The sequence below is a fragment of the Clinocottus analis genome, unplaced genomic scaffold (assembly GCF_023055335.1).
Source record: "Clinocottus analis isolate CAN_PGR_092001 unplaced genomic scaffold, fCliAna1.0.p SCAF_28, whole genome shotgun sequence".
In the NCBI taxonomy this organism is placed as follows: Eukaryota; Metazoa; Chordata; class Actinopteri; order Perciformes; family Cottidae; genus Clinocottus; species Clinocottus analis.
Genome location: NW_027176020.1, coordinates 3,229,950 through 3,242,927, shown reverse-complemented (window position 1 = coordinate 3,242,927; position 12,978 = coordinate 3,229,950). Strand labels below are relative to the sequence as shown.

General features: G+C 42.0%; 2 protein-coding genes across 5 annotated transcripts in view; both read left to right on the top strand.

The window, feature by feature from the left end:
• Positions 1–4,587, top strand: part of pip5k1ca (phosphatidylinositol-4-phosphate 5-kinase, type I, gamma a) — a 42,290-nt gene extending 37,703 nt beyond the window's left edge. The window contains exons 17-18 of one of the 4 annotated variants that reach the window (XR_011078397.1): positions 802–1,286; positions 2,421–2,437. Coding sequence is in view for 3 of the 4 variants with exons in the window: in XM_068593046.1 (XP_068449147.1) it covers positions 2,421–2,510; positions 3,666–3,668 (93 nt within the window). In the remaining variant the exon portion in view is untranslated. The other 3 variants (XM_068593046.1, XM_068593048.1, XM_068593047.1) reach the window with 3 other exon arrangements.
• Positions 4,588–8,314: 3,727 nt separating this feature from the next.
• LOC137795414 (ras-related protein Rab-11B-like) lies at positions 8,315–12,094 on the top strand. The gene is made up of 5 exons (XM_068592865.1): positions 8,315–8,471; positions 9,270–9,465; positions 9,557–9,750; positions 10,159–10,239; positions 10,417–12,094. The coding sequence occupies exons 1-5, from the start codon at positions 8,432–8,434 to the stop codon at positions 10,560–10,562; spliced, it is 657 nt and encodes a 218-aa protein (XP_068448966.1). The 5' UTR covers positions 8,315–8,431; the 3' UTR covers positions 10,563–12,094.
• Positions 12,095–12,978: the final 884 nt, after the last annotated feature.

Here is a 12,978-nt window from a genome sequence, read left to right as displayed (position 1 = left end):
CACAGTCACAGATAGAAGAAACGTCTCCTGTCAGGAATCAAACACCCTCTAATGTGGCACGAGAAATCCTGATGGCCGACAGGTTTCTCTCCTCTGACCGGCTCTGACTGAGGCCCAGCGCAAGATCTTAAGGCCGGACGCGGCAGCAACATTAGCAGCAGCATTAGCAGCAGCATTAGCATTAGCAGCCGCAGCATTAGCAGCAGAAGTGGGGAATAAAATATATATATACAGCGACAAAATCCCAAAATGTTGCTATTTTTTAAAATGTATTTATCCTTTATTTATGTAGGAAAACCTTATAATGTATTATGACTTTATTTAACGTAGTTTGTTCACCAAAAAGTGAACTTTTAAACGTTAAATAGATATTGAAATGTATAGACATGAATATTCTTTCTTCATAAATAGCCATGTGAAGTGATTCAAGTATGTTTTAGTGCAATTTCTTTTTAAGCAATTAAAGCTCTAAGAAGAAATTATAATAATAAACAACTACGTAAAATATATATTAAAGACTGTAAAATAAATTGTTAATTATGTACATGATGCTACAATATACAACACAAGTAAAAAAGGAAGTATAAAAGGAAGTCTTGCACAGTTTAAACGCGATCGCAAAGTTAAACAGTTTCATGGAATACTTAAGAGAAGGAGGCATATCGAGTAAAAGGTAATTTAGCTGTGAGACTCAAGTGATTGCTCCAGACACAGAGGGTGTGTGTGTGTGTGTGTGTGTGTGTGTGTGTGTGTGTGTGTGTGTGTGTGTGTGTGTGTGTGTGTGTGTGTGTCACTTCACAGGTTTCCCAGTGAGGCTCCCGACTAAATTATTCAGCCGCCATCAACAGTCTCCACGTTCACTTTTCGCCTCTCGCGCTCCTTCACCTCCGTCCTCCGCGTCTGATTGTGTTTCTTTTCTTGTCTTCCCTCCGTCCTCCTCCGTTCACACATCCCCCTCCTCCTCTCCTCCTCCTCCTCCCTCCCTCCTGAGTCCTGATGAAAGTGGTGAGATACTAACGTGTCGTGCGGCTGTCAGACTTGTTTATCCATCTGTCACCTCTGACTCATCCAGCGTGCGTCTCCGCTGAAACAACCTTTTTTTCCCATTTTCACCTCAGCGTGCGTCTGTTGTTTCCCACCTTTTCTCTCCCTTTCTATCTCTCTCCACCTCTTTTTCCTGTCATCTCTGTGCCAAACACACCTCCCGTTGTTGTCAGTTCCCCGACGGGAGGACCTGGGTGGTCTCTCCTTTCCGGCTGAGGAAGAAATGCCAGTCCGGTTGGCCAGTAAGTGGGAGTTTGAGCGTTGGTCTTCTGTCCCGGCGTTAGACTAGATTAGTCCCCGAGTACAACAACGCTGCTGTCGGTTTGATGGAACAGATGAATGTTTCTGTATTTTTCTGATTGTGTTGACACTAAAAAACTAAAAAGAAAAACACACTGCTCTCCCACATCGTGAGGACGATGAAGTGTCGGGAGGCGGGTCAACGAAAAAAAGCATCTTACATGACCTTCTGCCTTTCTGTTTGTATTCATCTCCTTTTGAATCTCCATTTGTTTCCTCACTCACTTGACAGCCTCCCTCATCCTGCACCTGTATGGATGGCTACGCGGTAGCTCCGACGTGTGTGTGTGTGTGTGTGTGTGTGTGAGACACATCGACCCACGCCAAACACATACCGCGTTGCAGCTGCTTCCCTCTCTTAAAGGGCCGGTACACCCCGTAGTAGCAACCTACAGAAGCTTTTTCTGTGCATTACCCAAAGAGCCTCTTGCTTGTTGGACAGGAAACAAAACAAAACAACAAAAACAAACACACCCCACCCCATCCTGATGCTCTCTGTGTCGTCTGACTGTCCCGGCATCCCGGCTCTCCTCCCATTCCCACCTCCTCCTCCTCCCTCGGCTCCCTCATCCTCTCCCCCGTTTGGCCGATGCAGCGACTCATCCCTCCTCCTGCACTCCCTCGCTTTGCTTCCCAGGAGATAGTTTATGAGGGTATGGGGGGGAGGAAAAAACACTTTTTTATTTTTAAACACAAAAACCCATCGAGCTTCAACAACACTCTCTTTGTATCCGCTACGACTTGTTGTTTTCCACATTTTTCTTTTTTTTTTTTTCATCTCTGTGAACCGCCAAAAGGATTAAACACATCCTTTTTTTTTTACACTCTCTTAACATTTTTTTAAGTTATTTTTTTAACACCAACTTGATGTCAAAATTCACACTTTTCCGATGTCTCTCAGCAACATTTCCTCCTATATGCATCCCTAATTTTCATTTCCTGTCTTGTCTTTTTTTCTTCTCCTGTGACCTCCCCCCTGTCTGTCTCCTGCCTGTCCCCTGCTGCTTGTCTCTGTGCCTCTGGCCTCTCCTCTGTCCCTCTGGCCCCCTCTGCTGCGCTGGGGGTGTAAAAACAAGCCTCAAGACGACAACACCTGGGTGTACTCTCCGCTCCACTATGGCTCAGAGTCTAAGGCCCTGCCAGATGGGGATTGGGAGAGAGAGACAGTAAGTGAGAAGCATCGGACTAAAATGTAAAAAAAAAAAAGAAAGAAAATACAGAAATAATTCGTGTTCGATCTTCGGAAAAAAGGGTGGAAAGGATCTAGTTGTTGCGTGAGAAGCTTTCTGCAGTACAATGTGGGGAGAAAGGAGAAAAAGAGAGCACCGGCTTGCGCTGCTTCCAGAAACGCACCTCCACATTTCGGCTTTCATTCCCTCATTCACGAGTGGGTGGAAATGGTCGCTGGCAGCTTGTCCACGACCATTTAGTCCACGACCAGTCCCTCCAACAACAAGCTGCTCCGGACATCTGCTTAGTCCGTCTTCTAGGCAATGTGGGTGATTATTCCTACGCGATAATATATTAATTATAAGCATTTATTTTTTTTAGATGTTAAATGTTCCAGATAGAGATATCCATCTGCCTGTCGGTGGAAAATTGGACAAAAGTCTCTTGGCTCTGGTTTCCTCTGGTTTTGGCTGCTTGTTGGCTGTGTTTTAGTGGAGCAGCGTCATCAACCATTGAATCTGCCCCTCCCTCCCTGTCCTCACACACACACACACACACACACACACCCGACTCATTTTATTTTTCATCTCAACAACAAGGGATGTCCCCAAAAGCATGTTTTGTCCCGACATTCCTTCTGAAGTCATTTCATCACCAAAGTTCACTTTTGCGTGGACGTGTGAGACTAACGATGTTCAAGACGTATATTTAAATGTGAACATTTAAATAAAAAGAATGTACTTAACTTAATCCCCGCTGCTCCATATCAACGTGACGCTTTGAAAGTTACTGCGCTCGTTCAAATAATTTCCCACTTTTTTTCCCCACAAGACGGCAAAATGAGCCTAAATGTACACGAGACCAGTGTTTGATTAGTATTTAAAGCTTTCACATTGACTCACTAAAAGTCCTTCTTAAAAGCATTAGTAGATATTTAAGATATTCCACTGAAACCTCGTCATTGTAGTGGTGCCTTCCTGCTCACTCGGATGACATGTAGACCATGAAAACATCCTCACTCTGCCTGTGTGTGCGTGTGTGTGTTTGCTGTGCTGTGTTTTCGGCAAGTATTGCTACACCGTAGGGGGAAATAAATAAAGAAGAAGAAGATGTGTGCTGCCTAACACCCTCCCTCTGTCTGTCTCCAACAGTAAACCCCTGATCTCTGGCAGAGAGGAGCGAACGTGTCAGCGGAAGAAGGAGACGAGTCATCGGTCTGACGTCCAGACCTTCAGCGGTAGCAGCGGGACCTCTTGTCTGGACCTGGATTTGAAACATACAGAAACTGAACACTGAGGAGGAGGAAGGAGGGAGGAAGGAGGAGGGAGGGGCGGGACTTGCGTTACTAGAAATGGAGAGAGCAACAAAAAAAAAGAAGAAGAAGAAAAAAAAATCCTCACAGTGATGAACGTCACTGATTTCCCACCATCCCTGCCTTTCACCCTCGACAAAATTATATCAATTTAATAATAGCGTTGTATGTGTGACACACAGTAGTGCGTATACGGCTGTAGTCTTATGTGTTCGACATGACACGGAAAGACCGTTTTTAAAAAAAAAAACGTATCGTGCTTATGAAAAGAATTCAGTTTTTCCGATGAAACGGTGGCGAAAGGTTTTTACAGGCGCCGCTCAGCGAGTTTCTCGTTCCCTCTAACCTGCAGAGCAGCACACTGGAATCTGCAAGGACTGGACTTCGTGAGGGAAAACGAATCGGCGGATTGGTCGCGTGGCGCACGATACAGTTTAGAGTCTTTCGGCGATCAGATTTTGGGCCGGCAGTTTAAAGGTGAAGAGGCGGATGCTTGTGGCTCGCGGTGAGGAGCGGTAGGAGGCTTTTTGGATGTCGGAGGGAACCCTGGATGTGATGAGAACTGGAGGGTCTCGTTGATTGGACAGGAGACGAGGACGCAGTGATCCTATTGGCTCGCTAGAGATCCCCCGGCAAAAATCTGGTTGTTTTTGACTGAAAGAGTGAACGGCCCACTTGATGACGAGAGAGAGAATAAACGAGAATTATTCAACGTCTTCATGAATGAACTTTGGCTAATTTGTGTCACCGAGATTAAAGAAGACACGAACCATTCCGAACTCAACTCAATCAGGAAACCAAAAGGAACACAACGGCAATTAAAAAATGTGATAATGAAGTTTTAAAAGCCTCCGAGGGGAACGTGAGACTTTAGTTTGATGGCAGTGTGCCATTCGGTCCTTTTTAAAAGGGGCGGATGAGGGATATCTTTAAGTTCGATATCCCAAATGTGGATTTCAGTGTGCTGAGTGAGGAGCGAGGGCTCTGCTCGCGCTCACAGAACTAGAGTTACGATAATAACCACCGTCCGGTCCTCACCGTTTTCCAGTAGTGAAACATATGCAGTTTAGTTTCTAGACGAAAGAATTAAAACGCGTCGCGTCCTTCATCGAATACATACACAGTTGTTACACTCACAGCGTCGTTGTTTATTATTTATAGCAAACTTTTATTTTTGCGAATTTTTATTCCCGAGCTTCTATTTTTACTACCGTGAGCTTTTTATTTATTCATCCGTTTGTATTTTATTCAACATTTTTCACTGTTTTCTTGTACTTTTTCACTCTGAAATGCTTCAATGTTTATGTTTATGTTTTTTAATTTGCATCCAAAGAACTTAGGTTTTCTATTCGTCAATCCCTGCAGCTTTTTAGTTTCATTTTGTTTTTTAATTCTTGTGTAAAGTCAGTGTTATTTTACTTTTCCTCTGTGTGCTAACGGCTCCCTCCTTCACAACAGAAGGCATCCATTGCAACACTGAGGGCCGCAGACCTTCACCTCTCATCATTGCAATGTCTTCCAGTGTCGCCTCTTTTTTTTTTCTTGGACAGATGCACGCAAGTCATTTTGCAGAAATTCATATTCATGAACACTTTTTTTCCCGTGGAATAAAAAAAAAAAAAAAAACAGTCGCCCAATCGCCTCCTCGCAGTACCGAAGCCATTGACTGGACCTTTTCAAACGTTTGTAGATGTAGAGCATCCGTCGTAGTGTTTGCAGTCGATATATCGTACCCGTTGTCTGTATATTGGAATGAACTCGGTGGGTTGAATGTTGTTTGCACTTATCCAGAGGACCTGAAGATGAACTATAGTGATAGAGGCCAAATGAAACATGCGTCGCGGTTATGGAGAGGCTGATGGAGAGGCTGATGGAGAGGCGGCGTTTCTTGTTTTTTTATTTTTTTTTTATTTTTTAGGGTTATCAAGTGTGTCTGTCTGTGTGTGTATGTGTGTGTGTGTGTTGGTGCAGTCAATCACAGTCATTGTAGGGTTAGTGTTTACCGTCGTCTCTCTGTGGCTGACATCTTAAGGACTCTCGACTAAGACTTAAGTTGACAGGGTTTTTTTGTTTTTTCAGAAACTGTATCTTCAGTCGGTCGGTGCGTTTCTGTGTGTGTGTGTTAGTGTGTAAGGAAGGGCACATTGTAAAGAAATTATATAATAGTAATAATAAAAATAGAAAAAAAAGAAAGAAATCAGATCGTTCCCATGACGTGCGGTGGCCAGTTTGTAATCAGTTTACTGTTGATCATCAGATGGAGACCATAGCAGCAATATTTTGTACAGTCTAGCTTTTATGTTCATTTTTATTGCCTTATCGAGACATTTTCTGTGTAGGCATATATATATATATATATATATATATATATATATATATATATATATATATATTCTTCTTTTTTTCACTTGTGCTGTTGTATTTATTTTTTCTTTCTCATAGTCGTGCTCCTGAGAATGTGTACATAAAAAGTATAAATACATATATAAAGATATACAAATATATTTTCCATTTGAATCGGAGAATATTATTTTTATTTGGTTTTATTTTCGCTGCTGGGCAAGAAGCGAAGCGACTGCGATCGACATGATTTCCCCTCCCGTGCTCTTCTTCGGTTGTGTTTATTGAGATGCGGCTGCTGTATATTTATGGTCTGTACATCACAGCTGTTTCTCACAATACAACACGGAAAGGATTTATGGGTTTTACTGTACATGCAAAATCAAATAAGGTTTTTTCCAGCTGTGTTGTGTACGTGTTTTCAAAATCGCTGTGTGCCCCTCATCCGATAAGGAGAGTCCTTTCCAGAGACATAGCATGACTTCAAAAATGAATATGCATATCAGAAATGTGTATTTATGTATATCTGTGTATATTCATCTATTTATACGTGAGGATAAATAGATGATGGCTGTATGTGTGTGTGTGTTTGGACTCAATCAGAATGAATACAAAATAAAGCAGTTCTATGAATTGTTGTTCATGGAGATAATGTCCTATCATATTTTTTATTTTTTATTGATCACCTTGGAGTTGATTATTTCATTTAGAGAGACTGTATAGAGAGGCTTTTAATGCAATTAAAGAGAAAAGAAACATAAATATAGGATGGAAAAATAGTAGAAATCTAATATAAAAAATAAAACAAAAAAATAGTGAAATATATTTGAATTAAAAAGTAAGAGATGTGGTAAACATATGTCATACAGGAATAAACATATATAGACGAATGTGAAGACGTTAATGTAACGTGTGACGTGTCTACAGCGGGCAGATCCAGGAGGGATGAAGTGACCATCAACACCATCAAGTGTCCAAAAACTGAACAGTAAGTAAAATGATATTAAAAGGTATTAAAGTTTCATGTGATGAGCAGGAGAACAGATGCTTATGATTATGATTGCATAATAGTGTTGTGGTGTTACTGATTCTGGTGACCTCCCATTTAATAAACGTTGTGAAACAGTCAGCTTGTTAATAAACATTGTGAAACAGTCGGTTTGGCATGCTCGAAAATATTTTTCATGTTGCCATGGACTGGGATGTTGCTCAATCCTACAGGACACAGGGCGTTGAAGTTGGCAGAACGTTTGCGTCGCCTTGTTTAGAGCCGTGTAATGAGAGTCGCGTCATTTCCGTTCCATCCAGTGGACCATGGTTACGGCCATGCCAGTGGCTCTATGGGGCTGCACATTTATTTCTTTGAGTTAAATGCTAACCTTATTATACTAACGTGTTAACAAGTATGATGTTTACATGTTGATGCTAAGGCAGGATAATGTTTTCCTTGTTTACCGTCTCAGTTTATCTTGTTTGCATGCTGACATTTTAACTCAAGTTCATCATTTTGGCCGCAGTCAACTTGATTTCTTTTGCAACCAGGAGTCTAAGTACAAGGTACTAAAGATTACAAATAACTGTCATGAACTGAAATGACACTTTGAAAAGGTAAAATGTGATTTCATCATAAACCAAAGGATTGGACAAATGAAAAATGTTGACTTATAAGAAGAAAAATACGATTAGGAATCATGTCTGTACAAAATGTGACAGCGTCCACTAATTAATAACTTAAAGACTGCACCAACTGACATTCTGTGCAATTATTTAAGAAACCAGCAAACAACACAAATGCATCTCACATTTGTGCAATTGCTAAATAATAACCCTCAAATTTCCAGGAATACTACCAAAATGTCCTTCCTCTTACACTTCTGGAAGGTCAACATGTGGTTGACTTCTAGTATTACTTCCCATAGTTGTAATCCAATGGGCTTGGCCTGTCAGCTGACTGAGGCACTGAATGATTCATCAAAGGGATCCTTTTGTTCCAGAAGTTGAACTTCCGTTTACGCGACTCTCTCTTTACACGACTCTGCGTGGCGATGGCTCCGCGCTGTCAAAGGAAGCAGATGATTGGTCAATCTACGCGTCAGTCAATGTGATAACCTCTCCAATTGGTCAACCGCCGAGGTTCCCAAACTCACGTGCTCGGCCTCCACATTTTGAGGGCGGTGCCTACCTACTAGCTGCCGGGTAGGCTGGGTTGTTGTTGTTTGTGGAGGAAAAGTACTTTTAAAAAGTACAAAAAACTACTCTTCTAAAATGGGAACCAGAGACGACGAATACGACTATCTATTCAAAGGTAATTTCTCACATAAACGCGGACGAATGACGGCGCGTCGTCCTCTTTCGTGGAAGTTCGACGACAGCGAAGTGAGGAAGTCCACTAAGCCGCCGTTAAATGCTAAAGTTAGCTCGTTGACAATCGATAGCGCGAGCGAAACCTGCAAATCTGTATTTTTTTAAGTTCGTGTGACGCCTGAACGCGTTGGTTTAACACGCGTCTAGCTGTTGCAAACATTCGCTTCGTGAGTCCCGGGATGGTTGTTGGCGTTCGTGGAGTAGCTAGCTTGCTAGCTAACGTTTGACGTGAGTGGCTACATGTGTGAAGCTAGCTCGGCCTCGGTTTGAAACCCGATAGCTCGAACGGACTTTTAACGTAAAGTCACGAAGACTAACGTTTTGAAATCTATAAAAGGGCGAGCTCCTTCAACGAGCCACCATCGGTCGGTTTATTGTACAATAAAAGTCGGCTGACGTTAGCGAACATGACTGCTTATCGCGGTTAGCTAACCTGCTGACGGCGTAAAACAACGAGCGTTACTGCTGCGTGACATCTTTCTCTTTATCACGTTATTAGTTGCTCATTACGTCAGTGATCCCTAACCTGGGGGTGACGTCACTTCTGCGGGCAATGGGTACATTAAAGATGAATAACGCAGCTACAATAATAATACTCTAATGCCACATATTCGTGTTTAGGAGTAGGGCATGTGGGTTAGGGGGGATAAATGTAGTAGTGGTTACTGATGTTACACTAAATGTGTTGAGTAACATCCTTTTCAATGTTTTTGTGCTGTGTGCCTTTTTTGGTTTCCAGTCGTACTCATCGGAGACTCCGGAGTGGGGAAGAGTAACCTGCTGTCGCGTTTCACGAGGAATGAGTTCAATCTGGAGAGCAAGAGCACCATCGGGGTGGAGTTTGCCACCCGCAGCATCCAGGTGGACGGCAAGACGATAAAGGCTCAGATTTGGGACACGGCTGGACAGGAACGCTACAGAGCGATCACCTCAGCGTGAGTGTTTCCTCTCTTTGTGTGTCTGAGCAAGTGTGTGTGTGAGTTGGCGGTGTAGCTGCTGCATTCATCTTGTTCATTCCCTCTCCAGGTATTACCGGGGGGCCGTCGGAGCGCTCCTGGTTTACGACATCGCCAAGCACCTGACGTACGAGAACATCGAGCGCTGGCTGAAGGAGCTGAGGGACCACGCCGACAACAACATCGTCATCATGCAGGTCGGAAACAAGAGCGACCTCCGCCACCTCAGGGCCGTGCCCACCGACGAGGCTCGGGCCTTTGCAGGTAAAGTTTTGTCTTCAGGGAAATGGCTTTGCATTTAAAATAGTCATGTAATTAACATCAGTTCAAGGGGGACACTACAGGAGACGGGTGAAAGAAAAAGTAGATTACATACAAAGTCAATGCAAAGACACAAATGGTATGACATGAAATTTGTCTAAAAAATTGATGTGTTGTGAAAGCATATCAATGTTTAGATGCTCCGCCTGTCATCACTGACGTTGTTGAATCTTTCCACAAGTTTGTAAAATGCAAAATAATCTCAAAATTGATTAGTCCATGGGGAAAAAAACAACATTTTTGCAGGTAGTATCTGACCTTAACCACTTTTTCTGAAGAATGCTGAGATTATTATCAAAACCATCCATTAATATGAATCTGCTAAACATCCTTTGTCTCTTTTTCTCTCAGAAAAGAACGCTATCTCATTTATTGAAACCTCCGCCTTGGACTCCACTAACGTAGAAGAAGCCTTTAAGAACATTCTCACAGGTAGGACAACTTTGAAACTCCTGGTAGCGTAACATTAAGTTCAACTGTTTATTTCTTCAGACGGAACCATTTTATGTTATATTATTTTATTTAGTTGTTTAGTGTTAAGAAATTTCGAACAAGTCAATGGTGAAAAAATCTTTAGTTTTTACTCAAGGCCACTATTTTCTCTCGCAGAAATCTACCGTATTGTGTCTCAGAAGCAAATATCGGACAGATCTGGACACGATGAGTCTCCAGGCAACAACGTAGTGGACATAAGCCTCCCCCCGACCTCCGACGGCCAGAGGGGCAGCAAACTCCCCTGCTGCCAAAGCCTGTGACGCTCGCGTTTCCTCTTCCTGTTTGACTTTCTGTCGGTCTGTTCATCTCTTCACCTCTGGTTTACTTCAGTTGTCATGCTGCTGTCGGCGCGATGCCCTCACGGGTTCAAAAGTCTGTGACACCAAGACTCCTGTACTTGACATTCCTGTTTTTACTTTGTTTATTGTTTCCTTTTCCTCTAATTCTCCATTCTCAGAAGAACCTGTCTACAAGAATTTTACGGCCTGTGACAGTCCGCAGGAGGACAGAGTGCAAAGCTCTCTCGATCCTTAGTTAACTCGTCTTTATGGTCCTATTGAGCCGCTCCTGTTGCAGGAATGGTGAGGGATCTGTAGACCCGTGTCAGCGCTTCAAGTGGTTTGTTCCCCCTCTTCTTTTTTTTTCTTCTCACCTCCCAATGACACAGACTCTTGCCATGATCTGCTGCTACAGTGGAATCCCAATTTCATGTTTGGTTGACCTGATTCTGCCTGTCACGCAAGTGCGGGTGTAGAAGAGATGAGAAGAAGGTACCACTGGAGTATTGATGTGTCCTCTGCTCTCTCTGGATTTTCGATTTGCCTCCTTTTTTGATTTTAGTTTCCCTCCTCGAGCCCCCCTGTGCCCACTGTGGCATGAAATTAGCGTGAGCCAGGGACCAGACTGTCTGGGACTGGCTGACTTATTATGGGGCAAGTGTGACAGAAATGAAGTGATTTTTATTTGTGAGTGCGTGCATGTGCGTGTGCGTGTGTGTGTGTTAGTCTTCGGGCACAGAGATACCAAAGGATACGGATGCAATCCTGTCTGTTTTGGAGTTTTCTCATTTAAGCGTGTTCAAGGCTGCTAAAGTTGCATTTCATTGCTGTATTTGGCGAACCAATCCACGCTATTTGCTAAAGATCTGTAACGCTAAATAGCTAAATTAATGTTAGAAATTGTGGTTCTGTTTTGTGTGTGATTTATTATTTGTGTGATTTAATAGTATCAGTCTGGATCAAAATTGGCTGAGGTCAAAAATCTTTCTTTTAACAAACTGAAAATCCCTTTTGCACTTATGTCCAATCATTTCAGTGGAACAAATCACCATTATTATTTTTTAACGCAAACACCATCTCGCTGTTGGTTGTAAAGACACACAAAAAAAAGCACTATACGTGGCGTTCTTTGTCTTTTAAACGGCGTTTTCCTCGCATGTACTCGATCACCCTTTTTTTTTCATTGGAGCGTGACATCTGTTAAAGGGAAATGTGTAATCTGAGAACATTTAAATGGAAAATAAACCAATATAAAATACTGTATGTAACACTTTCACTCGAGCGAGCTGGAAAAAAAAAATGAAACTGAAAATCAGAAATGCAAATTGTTTGTGCTTGGCTGAAATGCATCTTATTCACTCATCTGGGAGAAATGCTTCATGCGTTATTGATTTTAAGCATTATGATTCTTCACATTTCTTCAACAACAAAAATCATATGTAAAGGCAGCAAACTTGTTTTTCATTTGTATTACACAGAAAATACTGATGCTTAAATAAACTTAACTCACGTGACCGTTTTGTTGTAGGAGACAGACTTATTTTTGGATTGCATTACTCACTCGGTGGACCCACAATGCAACGCTGTTTTCCATACACACTGTTGTTTAGCAACTTAGGTGTCAACTGACTGTTCATCCTGTGGAGGAAATGTTTGTGCAGAGAGCATAAAGGCTGCTACTTTTTGGAAGATCACACAGGAGGAAATGTAGTTTTACTTATTCAGTCTTCGATATACATTCGGGGAGATTTATTTTAAAAAATTTAATCAGTACAAAACTTACATTACACTGTTTTTGTGCTGCCTGTCAACAAGCTCCTCCCTCACTGATTCATTGGTTTCAATTTGATCGATCCAATATTTTCCGTCCCAAGAGGCTGTGAGATGTTCTTCATGTCAGTAAATTTAGAAAAGATTAAATGCTGGAGTCAAAGGTCTCATTTTTCAAAATGGACCCTAATGGAGTGTTTTATTTTTATTTGTGTAACACCTTTCATACAAAGCCTGCTGCTTTAAGTGCTGTGCATTTAAAAAAAATTAAAATAAGTGTACTCAAAAATAGTAATGGTAAAGTGCACAGCGTTCCAGAGGACAAAAATCTAACAAAAGAAAATCCTGCTTTTTAGATTCTTATCCTTAGATTACCCACTAATACAAAAAAATGTAGCACTAAGTCATTGTTTTGCAATTAAAATTAATGTTTTTGTTAGTTCGTTGTGGAAAAAAAGGAAACTTTTCTTTCCAAGGAGTAAACGCCTTTTAAAAGAGTAAATACTTCAAGGAAATAATTTAGTCCTTGATCAGGTCTGTTTGTCTTCTGATGCATGAGATGTTTTTTTTAATGAGCCCCCCTTTGGCCTCTCTCTGCTTCTCTCTCTCTCTCTCCCCTCCATCCCTC

What these genes read in the sequence shown, in the direction of transcription:
- LOC137795414 (XM_068592865.1), top strand. Translation starts at nt 8,432, where the DNA reads ATGGGAACCAGAGACGACGAATACGACTATCTATTCAAAG. An exon ending in TACAGAGCGATCACCTCAGC is followed by an intron (nt 9,466 to 9,556) that starts GTGAGTGTTTCC and finishes TTCCCTCTCCAG; the next exon opens with GTATTACCGGGGGGCCGTCG. An exon ending in CTTTAAGAACATTCTCACAG is followed by an intron (nt 10,240 to 10,416) that starts GTAGGACAACTT and finishes TTTCTCTCGCAG; the next exon opens with AAATCTACCGTATTGTGTCT.